At 43.0% G+C, this 15900-nt stretch overlaps 1 protein-coding gene across 2 annotated transcripts in view; it reads left to right on the top strand.

Annotated features, from left to right (window-relative positions):
• Positions 1-962: 962 nt before the first annotated feature.
• Positions 963-15900, top strand: part of LOC130171664 (oxysterol-binding protein-related protein 10-like) — a 40869-nt gene continuing 25931 nt past the window's right edge. For both annotated transcript variants that reach the window (XM_056379740.1, XM_056379741.1), the window contains exons 1-4: positions 963-1583; positions 9137-9315; positions 11542-11621; positions 14239-14331. In XM_056379740.1, coding sequence (XP_056235715.1) covers positions 1354-1583; positions 9137-9315; positions 11542-11621; positions 14239-14331 — 582 coding nt within the window. In that variant the 5' untranslated portion in view covers positions 963-1353. The remainder of the gene's footprint in view (positions 1584-9136; positions 9316-11541; positions 11622-14238; positions 14332-15900) is intronic.

Genomic DNA, 15900 nt, shown 5'->3' on the forward strand with positions numbered 1-15900 from the left:
GACGTCACAGAACGTGTCGCACACTAGGCTGTCGGGAGTTGTAGTTTTTAGAATTGTAGTTTTGTACGTTGACGTAGATGGCAGCCCCCAGATTACATAAGGGTGAGGCTATGACCATAACAAGGTGAAATGAATTATGGGAAGAATCATCTGTGATGATATGTGTTAATATTGATATGCAGCAGAGACTGGGCCCTGGTGTCTGTTGATACCTGATGAAGATGCTTCACATAGGTACAACAGCGTGTGTCTCTGAGGGGAGGGGCAGTTATAGTGTGTGTCCAGGTCTGATAATCAAGTCATTAAATCTTCCAAAATACATACTGTATCACCTGCTTATAGATCACACGCACCAAAGACTGACAATTCATCATGTGCAATAATGTAACTCACACATCTGCTTTTTTTGTTTTTTTTATGTTTAAGTATTTAATCGTACATGTTATATTATTATATTATTTATCTTTTTAAGTATTTTTATTGTCATTTTGCAGTTTCCTTTCTTTTTACTGTCACTTTGCTGCTGTAATCCTGCACATTTCCCCACTGTGGGACTAATGAAGGAATGTCTTATAGCCTCCTTATTCATCACAACTACATGCACGTAATGCACAGTTACTTTCATTAGATAGAATAAAAACACCGCACGTTAGATTCCCAGCTGCTTATTTTAATTTTATTTGTATAATTCTGCTTCGATGAAGAAATCGACATAAAATGATCATCAAGATCAAGATTATTGTTATTATTATAGTAGCACTGCTTCAGTTGACTTGGTTGATCATCCAGTCATTTAGTCCTTCAGTTAAACCTTCAGTCCATTAGACCTGGTGCTTGTGAAAGATTTACAAACACCTGACAGGTAATTCATCTACAAAACAGATGGAACTGTGTAAAATATAGAAACCTGTTTGGTAATTGGGAGAATAATGAATGTGAATCAAACAGGAGCAGTCTCTTCATGCAGAACACTGTCTGCTATTATTTCAGTGTGTTGCTCTGACGTTTCTATAATATTACAGGAATTAAACACAACCACAGTCTGGTTCTCAGCCTGATGCTCGGAGCTTTTACTGCATTATTGATTCCCTGTGGCCACTGAAGGGGGAGTATCCCGGGCTTGGGGGAGTGACCAACCCGGGATTTCCAAAATAACAAACGCAATAACGTCAGAGAGAGAGAGAGAGAGACAGAGAGAGAGGGAGAGAGAGAGAGAGAGACCGCAGTCAGATAGTCGGGGTACCCTCCAGTTTGAGCTCGGTGTCGGGGCAGGCTGCTGGATCACTGCTCATCTCACCTCAGGGTGGAAACGGACGGAGAGCAGCCACGAGCACAAGCCGCAGCGGCAGCAACATGAACCGGTCAGCGCGTCAGGAGAGCCCCGCTTGGAGCCCCTGCAGGAGGCAGGAGCACCGAGGCGGCCAGTCACACAGCCTGGATGCTGCTCAGCACCGACTGGGGTCCAGGACCAGGGACAGCCGCGCGGGGTCCGGCCCCACGCACCACCAAACAGCCCGCAGCAAGCGGCACCTGGAGGGGGTCCTGAAGAAATACACGAACCTGTTCCAGGGCTGGCAGAGCAGGTAGGTCCCGGACCGATGTTAGAGAGCCGCTGTTCATGAGGTCACTTCATCAACCCGAGTCAGACTGTGACACCTTCACAGATCATGTTTGAGACACTGTGGTTGTAACGTTGCTCCTGTAGGGTCTCAGGGTTTCACAGGTGGAGGTGTGAAGTGTCTGATGAGTGACTGACAGCTGATCACAGGGTCGTGTGTCTGAACTCTGACCTGTCATGTCCGCATCTAAAAACTGTTTCTGTGCCTTTTTTTTATTTTGTTCAAACTTTTTTTCTGTAGTGGTGGAGTTAGGTGTGTGTGTGTGTGTGTGTGTGTGTGTGTGTGTGTGTGTGTGTGTGTGTGTGTGTGTGTTTGTGTGCGTGCTCACACAGGTGTTATATAAACAAGAAGTGTGTCTTTCTAAATGCAACATCAGTGTAATTTTTTGCAGTATTTCATTTGTCAGTCTGAGGTCACATCACAGCATCCACGCACCCTGTGGACCAGGACCAGGTCTATGTACCACTCACTCATCCTTCTATGCATGTGAGAGGAGATGTGGGGGTGGAAGTCCCAGAAACACTGAATGAGTCATCCAGGATCAGGAAAGCCCTGCACTCCTCTCCTGCATCACAACACTCCCTCCCTCCCCCTCCCTCCTCTCTCTCTTTAACTGCTGACTCTCTCTCTCCCTCTCTCACTGTCCCAGTGGATCGATAGGAAAAGCATCCAATCGTGTAATGAGCTCTATGATCACACTCTGACAGTGTGTGGTACACTCACTTCCACACACCCTCTCTTTTACACTTACTCTCTCACACACACACACACACACGCACACAGACACACAGACACACAGACACACAGACAGACAGACAGACAGACAGACAGACAGACAGACAGACAGACAAACAGACACACACACACACACACACACACACACACACACACTCCAGTTTTCTTGGCTCCTGAGTGCATGGGTCAAGTACAACAGTGTGTGTGTGTGTGTGTGTGTGTGTGTGTGTGTGTGTGTGTGTGTGTGTGTGTGTGTGTGTGTGTGTGTGAGCGTCAGCAGGTTGTGTATGTGTGTGTTTAACATCAGTCTGTGTCCTGTCAGAGCGAACGGAGCCTGGAGCCAGCACAGTGAAGCAGCAGCGTCGTGTTGGTATCGTCGCTCCGGTTGTTGTTTTGTTGTTGTTCTCAGTCACAGGGGAGATCACTGTATCATTTGTTCTGACAGGTGGATGACAGAGAATATTATAGCTGCTCTCAGCACAGCTTCATGATTCATACCTCGGTGCTTTAAGTCTTATTCAGTCTGACTGCTGGACCCGCACTGAGAGGAAATAAGGACTTCACAGTATCATAGTCAGTATACAGAGACAAAAAGGACGAAGATGACACACAAACACACTGTATAGCAGCCGCGTAGCCAGTAATGGGCCTGGACCCAGCCAAGTTTAATCAAAACTCATGATTACCAAAAAATATAAAAATGTATATAAAGTAAATAAAAACTTGGTTCATAGGTGACGTATGTGTCTCTGTGCTTAATTTGTCCTTTAATTGAAATGGATCTTTTGAAACAAGTTGAGGGAAACACATCCATCCATCCATTATGTATAGTGCTTATCCTTGTAGGGTCACAGGGGGGCTGGATCCAATCCCAGCCGACTTTGGGCGAGGGCGAGGGCGAGGGCGAGGGCGGTCGCCAGTCTATCACAGGGCTGACACATAGAGACAAACAACCACTTGCGCAACCATTCACACCTATGGGCACTTTAGAGTCACCAATTAATGTCTCTGGACTGTGGGAGGAAGCCGGAGCCCCCGCAGAGAACCCACACAGGCACAGGGAGGACATGCTAACTCCACACAGAAAGGCCCCAGGCACTGGGTTCGAACCCAGAACCTTCTCACTGTGAGGTGACAGTGCTAACCACTGTCCACCATGCCGCTCTTGAGGGAAACCTCGGGAACGTAATTGGTTGCTATGGTTCCTATAGTCTGTGGCCAACCTGCAGCAGCTAGCTAGCTGGTTTTTCAGCTGATGAAATGTTAAGGCCGCAGCGATGGCTAAACAAAGTTCTCTAATGTGTTGTTTTTAAAACGCAAGAGTTGAGGAAGAAGACACGCCACTGCCTTCATCAACAGCGCCCACCCAGCCCACAACTTCATTAGCCCACCAGACGGTTAGCCGGGTGGCTTGCTCCTCAATGCCAGGGCTCTCTCCCGCCGATTTACCTGCGGTTGATGAACCACCTTCAGAGCCAAATGTGCAGGTTTTTCCCTGCACTCACAAGAATGGAAACTCTATGTGCTTCTCATCAAAGTGGTATGGACAGTTTTGTTTGTTGGAATACAGAGTGATTAATGGATGAGGGATATGTTCCATGTTGGGTTTAAGTGTATTTGCCTCTTTGTGCAATAAAAGGGTTAATTGACAGTGCTGCTTAATGTACAGCCGATGCACTGCTGGTTCTGGAGGTAAAAATATATTTTAGCTTGTATCCCAAACGATATAATAGACAGGTTTTTGTTTACTGTTGTGTGCAGCCTTTAAAGAATGAGCTCTGTTGGTTGAGCATGTTTATAGGCAGTTCATTGCATTTTCAGAGTGCTTCAAATTTAAATTATTGCTGTTTTTCCTTCTTGCTGAATCTAAATTTTCATAAGACTCTTTTATACTGGCCCACCCAAAATAAATTTTTTGCCTACGCTACTGGTATATAGACCTGCAACAGTGATGATGTCATATCTGGATAGCAGCGGGCTCAGCTGAGAGGGGACCACAGGGCAGAGGTCAGACTGTTTGGTTCAATGATGTTTCAGCCCTTGGCTACCCCCACACCTTTGAGAGGGTGTTGGTCCGTTTCAGGTCCAGTCCCTAAAAGGAGAGCCTCTTCCGCTATATGAGTGTATGATATTTCTCGAGGAGGTGATGTTGAAGGGAGTGAGGGGAGGAGAGTAAAGCTGTGTGTATGAGTCAGAGATGTGGAGACTGGAAAGTGAAAGACAGTTCATCAGTGGTGTTTAGTGTGCTCTGTGCACAGGTCTGACTGTCAGTGAGTTTGTGATGGGTAACTCTCCTGTGCTGCTAGTTTATATTGGATCAGATGTATTTTGGTGATGGAGAAAATGTTATTGCAGATTCTTTCCAAAAACTGGTACTGGTGGTAACAGTAAGGTGTGTTTTTTCCAATCACTGACCAGTAGGGACAGACTGCTTTCTGTCAGAAGGAGTTCGGAAATTGCTGAAGACACTTTGTTTCTGATTGGTCATGTTTTTGGTCATGATCCATCATTGGAGGACAGTCAGGGCCGGAGGCATTATGTTTTCAGGTTGTCGTCCGTCTCATTAACACCTTGAGGGAATTCCTTCATATTTGGCGCAAACGTTCATTTGGACTCAAGGATGAACTGATTAGATTTTGTTGGTCAAAGGTCAAGGTCACTGTGACCTCACAAAACACGTTTTTGGCCATAACTCATAAATTCATATGCTGATTATCACACAATGTAACACAAATGTCTAACAGGATAAAATGATGAAAATGAAGTGATGACATTTTATATCGAAAAGGTCAAAGGTCAATTTCACTGTGACATCATAATGTTCTGTAAAAGCACTCCTCTGGTCATTATTCAACACTGTAACACAGGAAGAGGAGACTCTGACCAAATCTGAGGATATTCCCTCAAGGCAGTCTTGAGATATCACATTCAAGAGGCCAAAAACATGTTTTGTGAGGTCACCTTGACCATGACCTTTTACCACCAAAATCTAATCAGTTCATCCTTGAGTCTCAATGGACATTTTTATTAAATATGAAGAAATCTCCATCAAGACGTTACTATGGTATGTCATTCAGAATAATGAGACAGACGGACATACAGACATCCTGAACAACGGCCCTGGCTGTTGCTGGCATGGAGGCATAAAACGTCACCAATCTGCGCCTCACGAACAACAAAACACACACAGACACATATGAAAATCCATCAAGGCAGAACATTGATAGCATTACTTATTGCTTTGACATGGTCCTATATTCCAGGAGGGGGCTGCTTGCTTGTGGGGAGAGGGACCTGTCTTCCAGTCTGTTTGAGTCTCCTTCCGCGTTCAGGGTCATAAATGACTCGACATGTTCACATTGTTTCCTGACATACCTGACTTCAGATGAACCAGATCAGCTCACAGTTTTCATCTGACTCACTAATGTCTGTCCATTTTGCCTCTAACCTGGAGACCATCATGCTCCCATACACAGTTGTTTTTTTCTCAGGTCTGTTTGGAGTCCTGCTGCTCTGGCTACTTCAACAAAAACCAGTTTAAAACATAGCATCAATGTGACCTCTTTACTTCAGAGTTAGAGCCACTGATAGAAACAGTGTAGAGCACTGTGATGAACTAGTTAAGTAAATCAGGTCAGATCATGTAGAGTTCCCATGTGTTTGTGTTGTGTTAAAGGACAAGACTTATTTTACAACTGACCCTAAACCACAGTGAATTGATCCAACTAACAAGTATTGTCTATTTAGGCAACACTAAGAGAAAACACGGTGGGTTTAAATCAGAAAATCTCATAATCTACCAAACGGCCTTCTCTCCTTTCAGTAAATGTGTCAGAATAAACATTGGTCAGACAAGGAACCAGCCTTCTCCAACCCGAAGAGCTGATCTCACAGACTGTAAATAAAGATGGACGTAGCCTCTTCGTTGGCTTGTAGCAAACATACGCTCACCCACCTGTCACCCAAAGAGGCCACCCCCTCAATTATGCAGAACTTTAAGCCTTAATAAAAATATAAACAGGTGAGTTATAAAAAGATTCACCCTCCGTACCGTTGTCATGAAGGAGGAAATTAGGTATAGGGTCGTTCCCCTGCTCTCTTTCCCCACATGTCCTGTCTGTCTTCGCTGTTCCTATAAAATAAAGACGTAAAATTGCACAAATAATAATAACTACTACTTTACAGATGGGCGCCACTCTCTGGTACAGTGGTTCATACAGTGGGTCAGACTCCCCTGTTAACAGTCTTGATGTTGTGTCAGTGAGGTCGTTCTTCAGGGTTGTTTGACTTCAGGATTAATGCATCAGGACAATGGGGCCTTTACACCTTGTGTGCTCACCTGTTGACATCAGTCATGTGGTGGCACTGAGGTTGCGTTGCCCACTATGAGCTGCGAACATGGAGCTCCCCTTTGTTTCAGTTCTTTCCGTTGTTCCGTCATTTCACTTTACATCTCTTTTCAAACTTTTATTTATCCTCTTTCTAAACAATCTCCATCAGTTTCTACCTTTGTCGTTTCACTGTATATTTCTGTGTATCAGCTGTACGGTTTACCTTTGCTCTTATATGTTCCTCCATTTGTAACTCTCATCTATTCTGTTTGTGATTTTCATGAACTGAATCTGTAGCAGCAGGTGTTGTGACCTCAGGTTTGCAGTAGTAGTTGTGCTGGCGGCTGTTGCTGGCGTTGAACCACTTCTCCCTCACTTTGAGAAGAAACTGTTGGGACGGTCCAAACAACTGACCCTGACCTCAAAGAAGACCTATTATGGCAATCTGTAGTGTTCATCATTTTATTCTTGGTGTCTACTAAAATAAAATAAAAAATCAAGGTACCCTTTTTATTTCATTTTGTAAAATTCAGCACTTTATTATATTTTTTCAAAAGTGCTCTGTTCTGTAGTTATTACTTATTACAGCAGTTAATGTCTGTGCTAAAAGAACATTTAGTTATATAGAGAAGAACCGACATTTTAGACCTTTGCTTGAGGAAGTTTTGTCTACCTGGGCCTCTTTGAGTTTGAACTGAATCCCCCTGGTCTATGAAGTAAGTCCTGGACCCCCAAGAGGCGTTTGTTGCAAATGAGAAAAGGGAGTTTTTCCCTGACAGAGGTACTCCTCCCTTTGATGTGGTCTTTGAGCCTTGCGACTCTGTAGACCATTTACATGCACAGACAGCTACATAACACACTATAGGAAAGGAGCAACTCAGAAAAGCACGATAGGGCCTCTTTAATCTGGACCTAAAACCAGGTCTTAACCCTCAAACGGCCCTTTGAAGTTGTGATAACCGATCAAAATGTCCTCGCACAGTAAGGTCTACAACTCAAACGAGTCCTCACAAAGATAGAAGTACAAACACACACATATGATGTAGACAGGAGATTATTCACTGCTTCACGCCTGTGCTGCTCATCATTTACATTTGGATGAGAGCTGGATCCACTTGATGTTCCACTGCAAACCACACAGTCACATGACACAGTCACATGACACAGTCACATGACCGCAGTGGTAGAAACAGTTTGCTGTGTGAAAACTTATGTAAATTATTCATAGTGGTCTCTCTCCTCTCAATGCTGGTTTCCTTGTTTTCCATTAAACCTTTGTGCTTCTTTCCTCTGTCCCTGCATCACCCTGTCTGTCCTCTTCCTCTCTCTCTCTTCATCCATCCATCACTCCCTCCCTCCCTCCATCAGTGGTTCTCATCTGTGCTCAGGGAAGCTGCTCTCATATTAAAGTCTCCAGGGTAAAATCACTCAGTCCTCAGTGGGCTGCATATGAGCTCCAGCGTGAGATGGAGAGGATTTGTCCTTTCTCTCATCATGAGTGAAGAATGCTGACTGAGCAATATCGCATTCACAGAGGTTGTTTATGTGTGTGAGAGAAGTGAGAGTGAACAGGAAGTGAAGAAGGTTGTGTTGAAATATTACAACCAGACCTCAACAGTCAGCCTCAGTGGATGCACTCCTGCCTCTGATGAGGGAGTCACCACGCTGCTGAGGATGTTACAGTGATGTGCTCATGTCTCTGAATTCAAAGATTAAAAGGAGAATTGTCAAGTTTTCTTATTATAGAGAAAGAGAGGAACAGGAGTAGAGCTGAGAAAGACATCACTCAGTCTTCAGTCTTTTTAATGAACCAACAAAACGGGTAACAATGCAAACCCAAAAACACACAGTCATTAAAGTGTCACAGCCACTGCAAATGGCAGAATATGAATTATGAGGCTCAGTGTGATGTTGGACGAGCTGCCGGGATTCATCGACTGGAGCAGAATGAATGACTAATGAGATGTAGTTGAATGCTTGTGTGTTGTGTATTGTGGAACCATTCATACCGTATTACCTGCTATCTGTTTAATGGTTTGTAACAACTAAGAAAAACTCACAAAAGACCCAAAGTAAAAGATTTAAAGAAGAAAAGATGATTTAATTCAGTCTTTATGGAGTTTGCACACACTCTTTATTTGTGTATTTGATTTTTCATATTACATCTGTCCTTGTCCTTTTTGTTTCCGCACTTTCTATTGTAAAATACAGGCTACATAAAGAACATTTTACAATTAAAACTACAAAGTAAAACCACCATGTCCACCAGCAAAACACACCATCACAATACCCTTAATTAATGAGCTTCATTCAAAAGTCAAACCTTTCAACAACACTAACTATCTGTTTGGTACACATGAAGCGTGTAATGTGTTAGAATGTCACCTAATGTCTTTTGATCACTTTATTGTGTCCTCTCCATCTCATCTCTCTCCCTTCTGTCTCCTGCAGATATTTTGTCCTGGACCCAGAACTGGGTCAGCTCCAGTATTATCTAAATGAACTGAGTAAAAGCCAGCGACCTCCCCGAGGGTCTCTGCCTCTCCTTGGAGCGATGGTGGTCTCCAGTGATGAGTTTCCCTTCATGTTCACTTTTCAGTCCACCACTGGGGATTCCTACAAACTGAGAGGTGAGAGACAGAGTCTTCATGTGCAGAAAGAGACATAGTGAAGTTGTGTCAACTGTGTACATTTATTAAAACTCTTGCTTGCCCAGACAGAAATGTAATATATGACATACAGTATATGTCCCTATATCAAGAGTGATGTTTCCATATATGTCAGCTATAAGGGGATGTATTATTATCACATATATACATGCTCTGGATATATTAACATATAAGTTTCTAACATATACCAAAGTAAAATTTGTATATGTACATATATTAAAAATGTCTATATCATGAAGTTTTATATGGTATAAGATGTTCCGATCATATATTTTAACAATATATTAAATTATATATGTATTTAACTTATATATGTATTTATTAAAATAACATACACATACAAATTCTATATTCTCATATAAGTTTTCCTTATTAATTCATTCCCATTCTAGAAAAGTGGTCTCAGACTTTTGGAACCTACAGTATAATATCAACAGATATTGACAGGCTTTGGGATGGATATATATTTACGTAACATATGTCTACAATATAAGCATACATGTATAAACAAACATACTTGTTTGACCCTTGTTTCAATCATCCAGTGGTTGAAACAAAGGGAACTCAGGTCTGGGCTCATGTGCTCCTTAAACAGTGTGTGTCGTCTGTGTGTGTGTGTTTCACTGGGAGACTTATATAATAACCAGCACACTTACATGCATTCAAGTAACTGAGTTACATATTTGTATTGGCTAAACATATATGTCAATATATGAAATTATTCCAATTACTAATAGGTTCCATATATGATTTTTATATCTGTGCTTTTATTTTATATGTAGCCTACATATATGTCATATAGATTACATTTGCATATAAGTAGTGCAATCCGGAGGACAGATACTATACAACTGTGAGGAACATGATGTAGATACAGTACCAGAGAATTTCCTGTTCTTCAAAGACTCTATATAAACTTTAAAAGATTTTTCAAAATAGTCTGTCCTTGTAAGCTGTCATAAGCCTGTGATAGAGGACTCTGAGACTCTGAGACTCTGAGAGCGTTCTGAAATGAACTTAAAATAATGGCTGCCTGGAAGGAAGGAGAGTGGATTTAAAACCAGACCTGATTAGATTTAGTCTAACATCCTGTCTACAGAGGAGGTGTAGTGTGAGCAGCAGCTTCAGTCCTCCATCAGAGTCCACACAGGAGGCGTTCAGGCACAGTGTGAGTGTAGGTCACCAGCACTCACAGCCCAAAACACAGACACTGTTGTTATGCAACTAAAACAAAAGGAAATGGACTTGAATTATAAAAATGTGCCTCAGGTCACGTACGTAGAGAACAGTTATGCAGCCCGTGTGACAGATTAATGTGTGTCTTCTCTGTCCTGTGTGTGAGACAGAAAAACATGGCTGTAATGTCTCCAGTTAGTGTTTACACTGAAATGTATATGATCTGTACCTTTGTATCAATCACATGATCATCATTTGGTCATTTAACAAAAACACTTTTTCCATCCTTTCACCCATCCTCCCTTCATCCATCCTCCCTCCATCCATCCACCCATCCATCCATCCACCCATCTATCCATCCACCCACCCATCCATCCATCCACCCATCCATCCACCCACCCATCCATCCATCCACCCATCCATCCATCCACCAATCCATCCATCCATCCACCCATCCATCCATCCATCCACCCATCCATCCATCCATCCATCCACCCATCCATCCATCCATCCATCCATCCATCCATCCATCCATCCATCCACCCACCCATCCATCCATCCATCCATCCATCCATCCATCCACCCATCCATCCATCCATCCACCCATCCACCCACCCATCCACCCATCCATCCATCTATCCATCCACCCATCATCCATCCATCCCAAACACAGCAACACACACAATTTCCTTATGGGTGAAACCTCTCCAAGAGACAGATGTTAACTGAAAGCTAAAAAGTCTCCACAAAGTGAAAATCCACTTTATTTTACTAATAAGACTAACAAGCCGTAGCTTGTATCAAATTAGCCACTAATGAGCGTGTGTGTGTGTGTGAGTCAAACTACAGTGTGTGTATTGTCGATCACTGATGTGTATTTTGGACAAGACATTTGTTGACACAGGCAAAGCCTTCTACTTGACAGTGAACACACTGGCAGTAACCGGTGTGCCCTGGATGCGTAGGTGACCTCTGACCTTTGATACTGACACTGTGTCTCTGTTCTCTCAGCACTGGACGCCAAGGAGCAAGAGTTATGGATGACTCAGCTACAGCTGTGTTCCCGACGCCACTCAGACAGCAATGCTGAGGTACACACGCGCGCACACACACGCACACACATACGCCCACACACACACTTTCCACCTACTACTTAGGCCTGTTAGTCCGACCAAGTTTGGCCTGATGGAAACAACATCACCGGAGTTTCACCACTTTTCCACTCTTCCACTATTTAATGAACCATTCACAGGTACAACAGCAGTAAAAGTCTAAACCAGGGTTCCCAACCTTTTCCAACTCACGGCCCACTTGAAAATGTCAAAAATGTTTGCGACCCACATCCGACCCCATAACAGAGGCCAAATAATGTGTTCTCAGAGCAGTTTTTATTGTAATAATAACGGGACAGCAGGGGAAACAGGTCGGAAGCTCCACAGTCAGTAACACAGCATCCGAAAAATGTTGCAACACTTTTAGTATTACAGAGTTTTCAAGGAGCTGTCCATCAGCACTACATAAAACAGGCTGTCTGCAATAGGCTAATTAGAAAAATAAATTATTACAAATATTAGAAATGATACATCAATAGGCCTATAAACAAACATAAAACCACTGTAGGTCTTTGCTGTAAATTCAGCACGGGCATAGCCAGACCAAACTTAAATACAAGCAACAGCCATTATTGCAAAGAAACAAATTACAACATTGCACTCTTACTTGTGGCTTTTTATAAAACTGCCAACAATATGAAGACTGTATGGTTTTTTAAAACAACAGTCCATTTCCAGTGGATTTCCCTCCCGCTCCCCGTGTAGAAAGACGGTATGTGTTTGTCCTTTTGCGCTATATGCAACATCCACTGCTGGCTCATACAGGGACATTCATCCCTAACACGTATCCACAGCTCATTCAAATCGATAAGCATACAAACAGACACTAATCTAATGTGATTATACTGTTATTATACATTCAGCTTTTAGGCATAAGCAGAAGAAAAATATTTAAATAAGTAAAGCAACAATTGCAAAAAAAAAACTAAATTAAAACATTGCACTCTTAGTTATTTATAATTATAGAGCTGCAGTGGATCGGTTCAACAATAGGTCAACAATATGCTGACTCACCTAATGAGACGGCTGATGTTGCACAGCGGCCACCGAATGCTTGATGTCTGGCACAGTGGAGGATCTGGCTCCGCAGTCAGTTTATTTCTACATTTGGTTTTTAATGCGTCTCTCCCACACTGCTCTGTCGGACAGATCGCGATACTCTGAAGCAACATGCAGCCAGATGTTTGTCAGGAACTTCTGTGAGAAAACCAGTTTCAGTGCGGTGTCGCAGGAGAGAGCGACAAGACCGTCTTGCTCTGTTTAGCTCAGGGCTGCGAGGGCCTCGTCACTGTGCCTGGCCAACTGCTTTTTCCTATCCAACTGTACTGCACATCTGGGATGGGGAAAGTATTCGCGCAGCTGGGTCTTCTGGGTCTTTGATAGCTTTGGTCATGGAGATGGGAACCTGAATCTGTTCCTTTGTCACAAAATTGAGTCATAATTTGAATGGTCTACTCGCTGAACCTGCAGCTCCAGTTTTCTAACTTCTACTTTATTCTGCACATTGAACATGTTCGCTGCTGTTCCCTGGAGGCCCAGGTGAAGTCCATTTAATTGGCTGAAAATATCGTCCAGGTAACCCGATGTAGCCAACCAACCAAAATTACTGAAGCGATGTGCCTGGACTTTGTGTCCAGAAAAAACACCTGCACCTCATCACATAACTTAAAAGACGCATCAACTTTTTCCTTTTTGTTTGACGGGGGGAGAGATCACTTCACCATCTGTCTCTCAGCTCTTTCCTTTTAATTCTTCCTGTTGCTAACCAACTATCTGACAACAGTCTAACAGTCTGACCGTTGGCATGGAGCGTGGTGTGGATCAAATGTAAAGATTGTTCTGAAGGTGGAGTCTAGAGGAAATGCTTGAAGTTGCGAACAGGACTGCGCTCAGCAAACCTTCATGACGATCGGCACGAGTTAGATGACATGGCTTGTGTGGAATGTATGTGAGGGTGAGCTGAGGGAAATCTTCAGCTGTAAAGGTTCATCCTGCGGGGAGCAGAGCTTCACAGCGGTCTGCCCATCACACTGTAAGTCTGTACAGTCTCTGGGACACAGACAGAGGAAACTGTGTGTGTTGTGTGTGTGTGTGTGTGTGTGTGTGTGTGTGTGTGTGTGTGTGTGTGTGTGTGTGTGTGTGTGTGTGTGTGTGAGACACAGTAATCACAGCTGCAGTCAGAGAAAACTCATCATCTCTCTATCACCCACTCGTCTCTCTGTCTCTGTCTCTTCGTCTCAAATATTCTCTCTAAAATACATCAATTATAAATATGTTGTGTACTGATACAGATTTAGATTTCCATGTGATACAATAAAGTACAATATGATTCAATACTATATAAGACAATTATATACATTTATTTACATACAATCATTTAATATGATGAGCTAAAGCTCCTTTACACCAGCGAGCGATGGCTGCAGAGAGTGTTGATCTCAGCAGCGTCAGTCTCGGCCTCCTCTCTGTTTCCTGTGGTAAAAGTCTCATGTGATCAAACTTCAGCAGCAGGAGACAGATCACCTGCTCTCTGAAACAATGAGTGATGATGGCGATGCTGTGGTTACCATGGTTACAATTTACTGTCTGTGTGCAGGTGATGAGCCAGGCTGAGGGGCAGCAGAAGAACCCCGTCACCTCCATTGAGACCTTACCCCCCCGCGGTGGACCCCTCTTTTCTCTTGATGAGGTAACACATCATATGATGTGTCTTCAGGCAGAGAGCGAGCAGTGAGTCAGCTGCCGCTCGGTCAGGTGGCGTTCACACCTGTTAGATACAGTCTGTGCCATGTTTACCTTTATTAATGTGAACACACAACGTCAGGCTGATATAAAGACAGACAGTTGTTTGCAGCACATTTAATTATTCACAAAGCAGCTTAAGGCAACAGAAGCTCCTAACTCGCTGATTTAGAAGGAACTCCTAAAAATAATGGGCGAGTCAGTCCTAACTTTAGGACTCCTCATTTTTCTGACTAAGAGTAATTCACAAAGACACTTAGCGCTAAAAGTAGCTCTTAAGTCTGGGAGAAGTTAGAAGCAGTGGAGAGGACTCCTCACTCACTAAGACCAAATCATAAAGACTCTTAAAGAGCTGCTGTCATTCCACATCACAATGTTCTGGAAACATTAAACAATGCTGAGTAACTTAAAAGATACGACTCAATCAGGAGGGAATAATGATCGCTGTGGAGTTTGAGGGATGTAACAACATCTCCAACTGAAACAACCCGATCAATGCGTAAATTTAGTGTTTGGCGACGCTGCATTACTTGGCAACAGAGAAAAATGCAATTCATATGATTTCCTTTGGATATTCAACAACTACAGAGAAGTAAAGCAGCTTCATGGTCGGTCTACTCGCTGTGATCGGTGCCACAGATGGAACTCACACTCTCATATCACACCATCAACACACAGGTTGTATTCAGTGTTGTTCAGTGTCCAGGATCTACATACGAGTCATGGATCTTAATGGAGGGTGACCGGATCAGCTGTTTGAAAAGGATCATATTCCAGCTTGATGTCACTGGGTGAGGGACAGTTTAAAACTTCTCACACAGGTGGTTAACAGGCTGCCAGTTAGCTTTAGTTAGGTCATCTAGTTTGGTGAGTTTTTTTTATCTTTTTATCATAATTTTTTTTCCATTGAGAGAATTGAATGTAAGTTTTTATAGTAAAATGAAATTCTCCCAGGTCGACACAAACCTGATCATACAGAAGCATTTTGGAATATGCACTGCTTTACTGAACATCACCTGATCTGTTATTATTTAATGTGTATTTGTTTATTTCTCAGTGTTTTTTTTATTATTACTGCGGGATGTTGAACATGCGTTTTCACCAGCACACATCCTCATCAACCAATCACTGTGGTGAGAGGGGGAAGAGGGAGGAAAAAACATGTTTCTCATAATTATGTTTTCAATCATGTGTCTCTGAGTCTGACTGAAGGTAAAACTAAATTAACTGCACCGAGATCTTTGTTACCACAGCGACCCCTGGTGGCAGTCTTACTTGTAGTCTGTTCAGTTGAGCCAAATTTGGTTGTGATTAGATGAAGCATTGAAGAGTTGGAGCACGTTGAATGGGTTTGACCACACCCACAAAAGTTTGTTAGCCAACCATAGCAAAACGATATGTGATATCTCAAATCTAACCTGTGGACGTGTGGAGTTCTGGCTCATGATAACAAGATATGTACCAGGTTCCAGGTGAAGCTTGGTCAGAGGAGCTTGTTCCTCTCCCTCTTGCTCCT

The sequence above is a fragment of the Seriola aureovittata genome, chromosome 7, assembly GCF_021018895.1.
Source record: "Seriola aureovittata isolate HTS-2021-v1 ecotype China chromosome 7, ASM2101889v1, whole genome shotgun sequence".
In the NCBI taxonomy this organism is placed as follows: Eukaryota; Metazoa; Chordata; class Actinopteri; order Carangiformes; family Carangidae; genus Seriola; species Seriola aureovittata.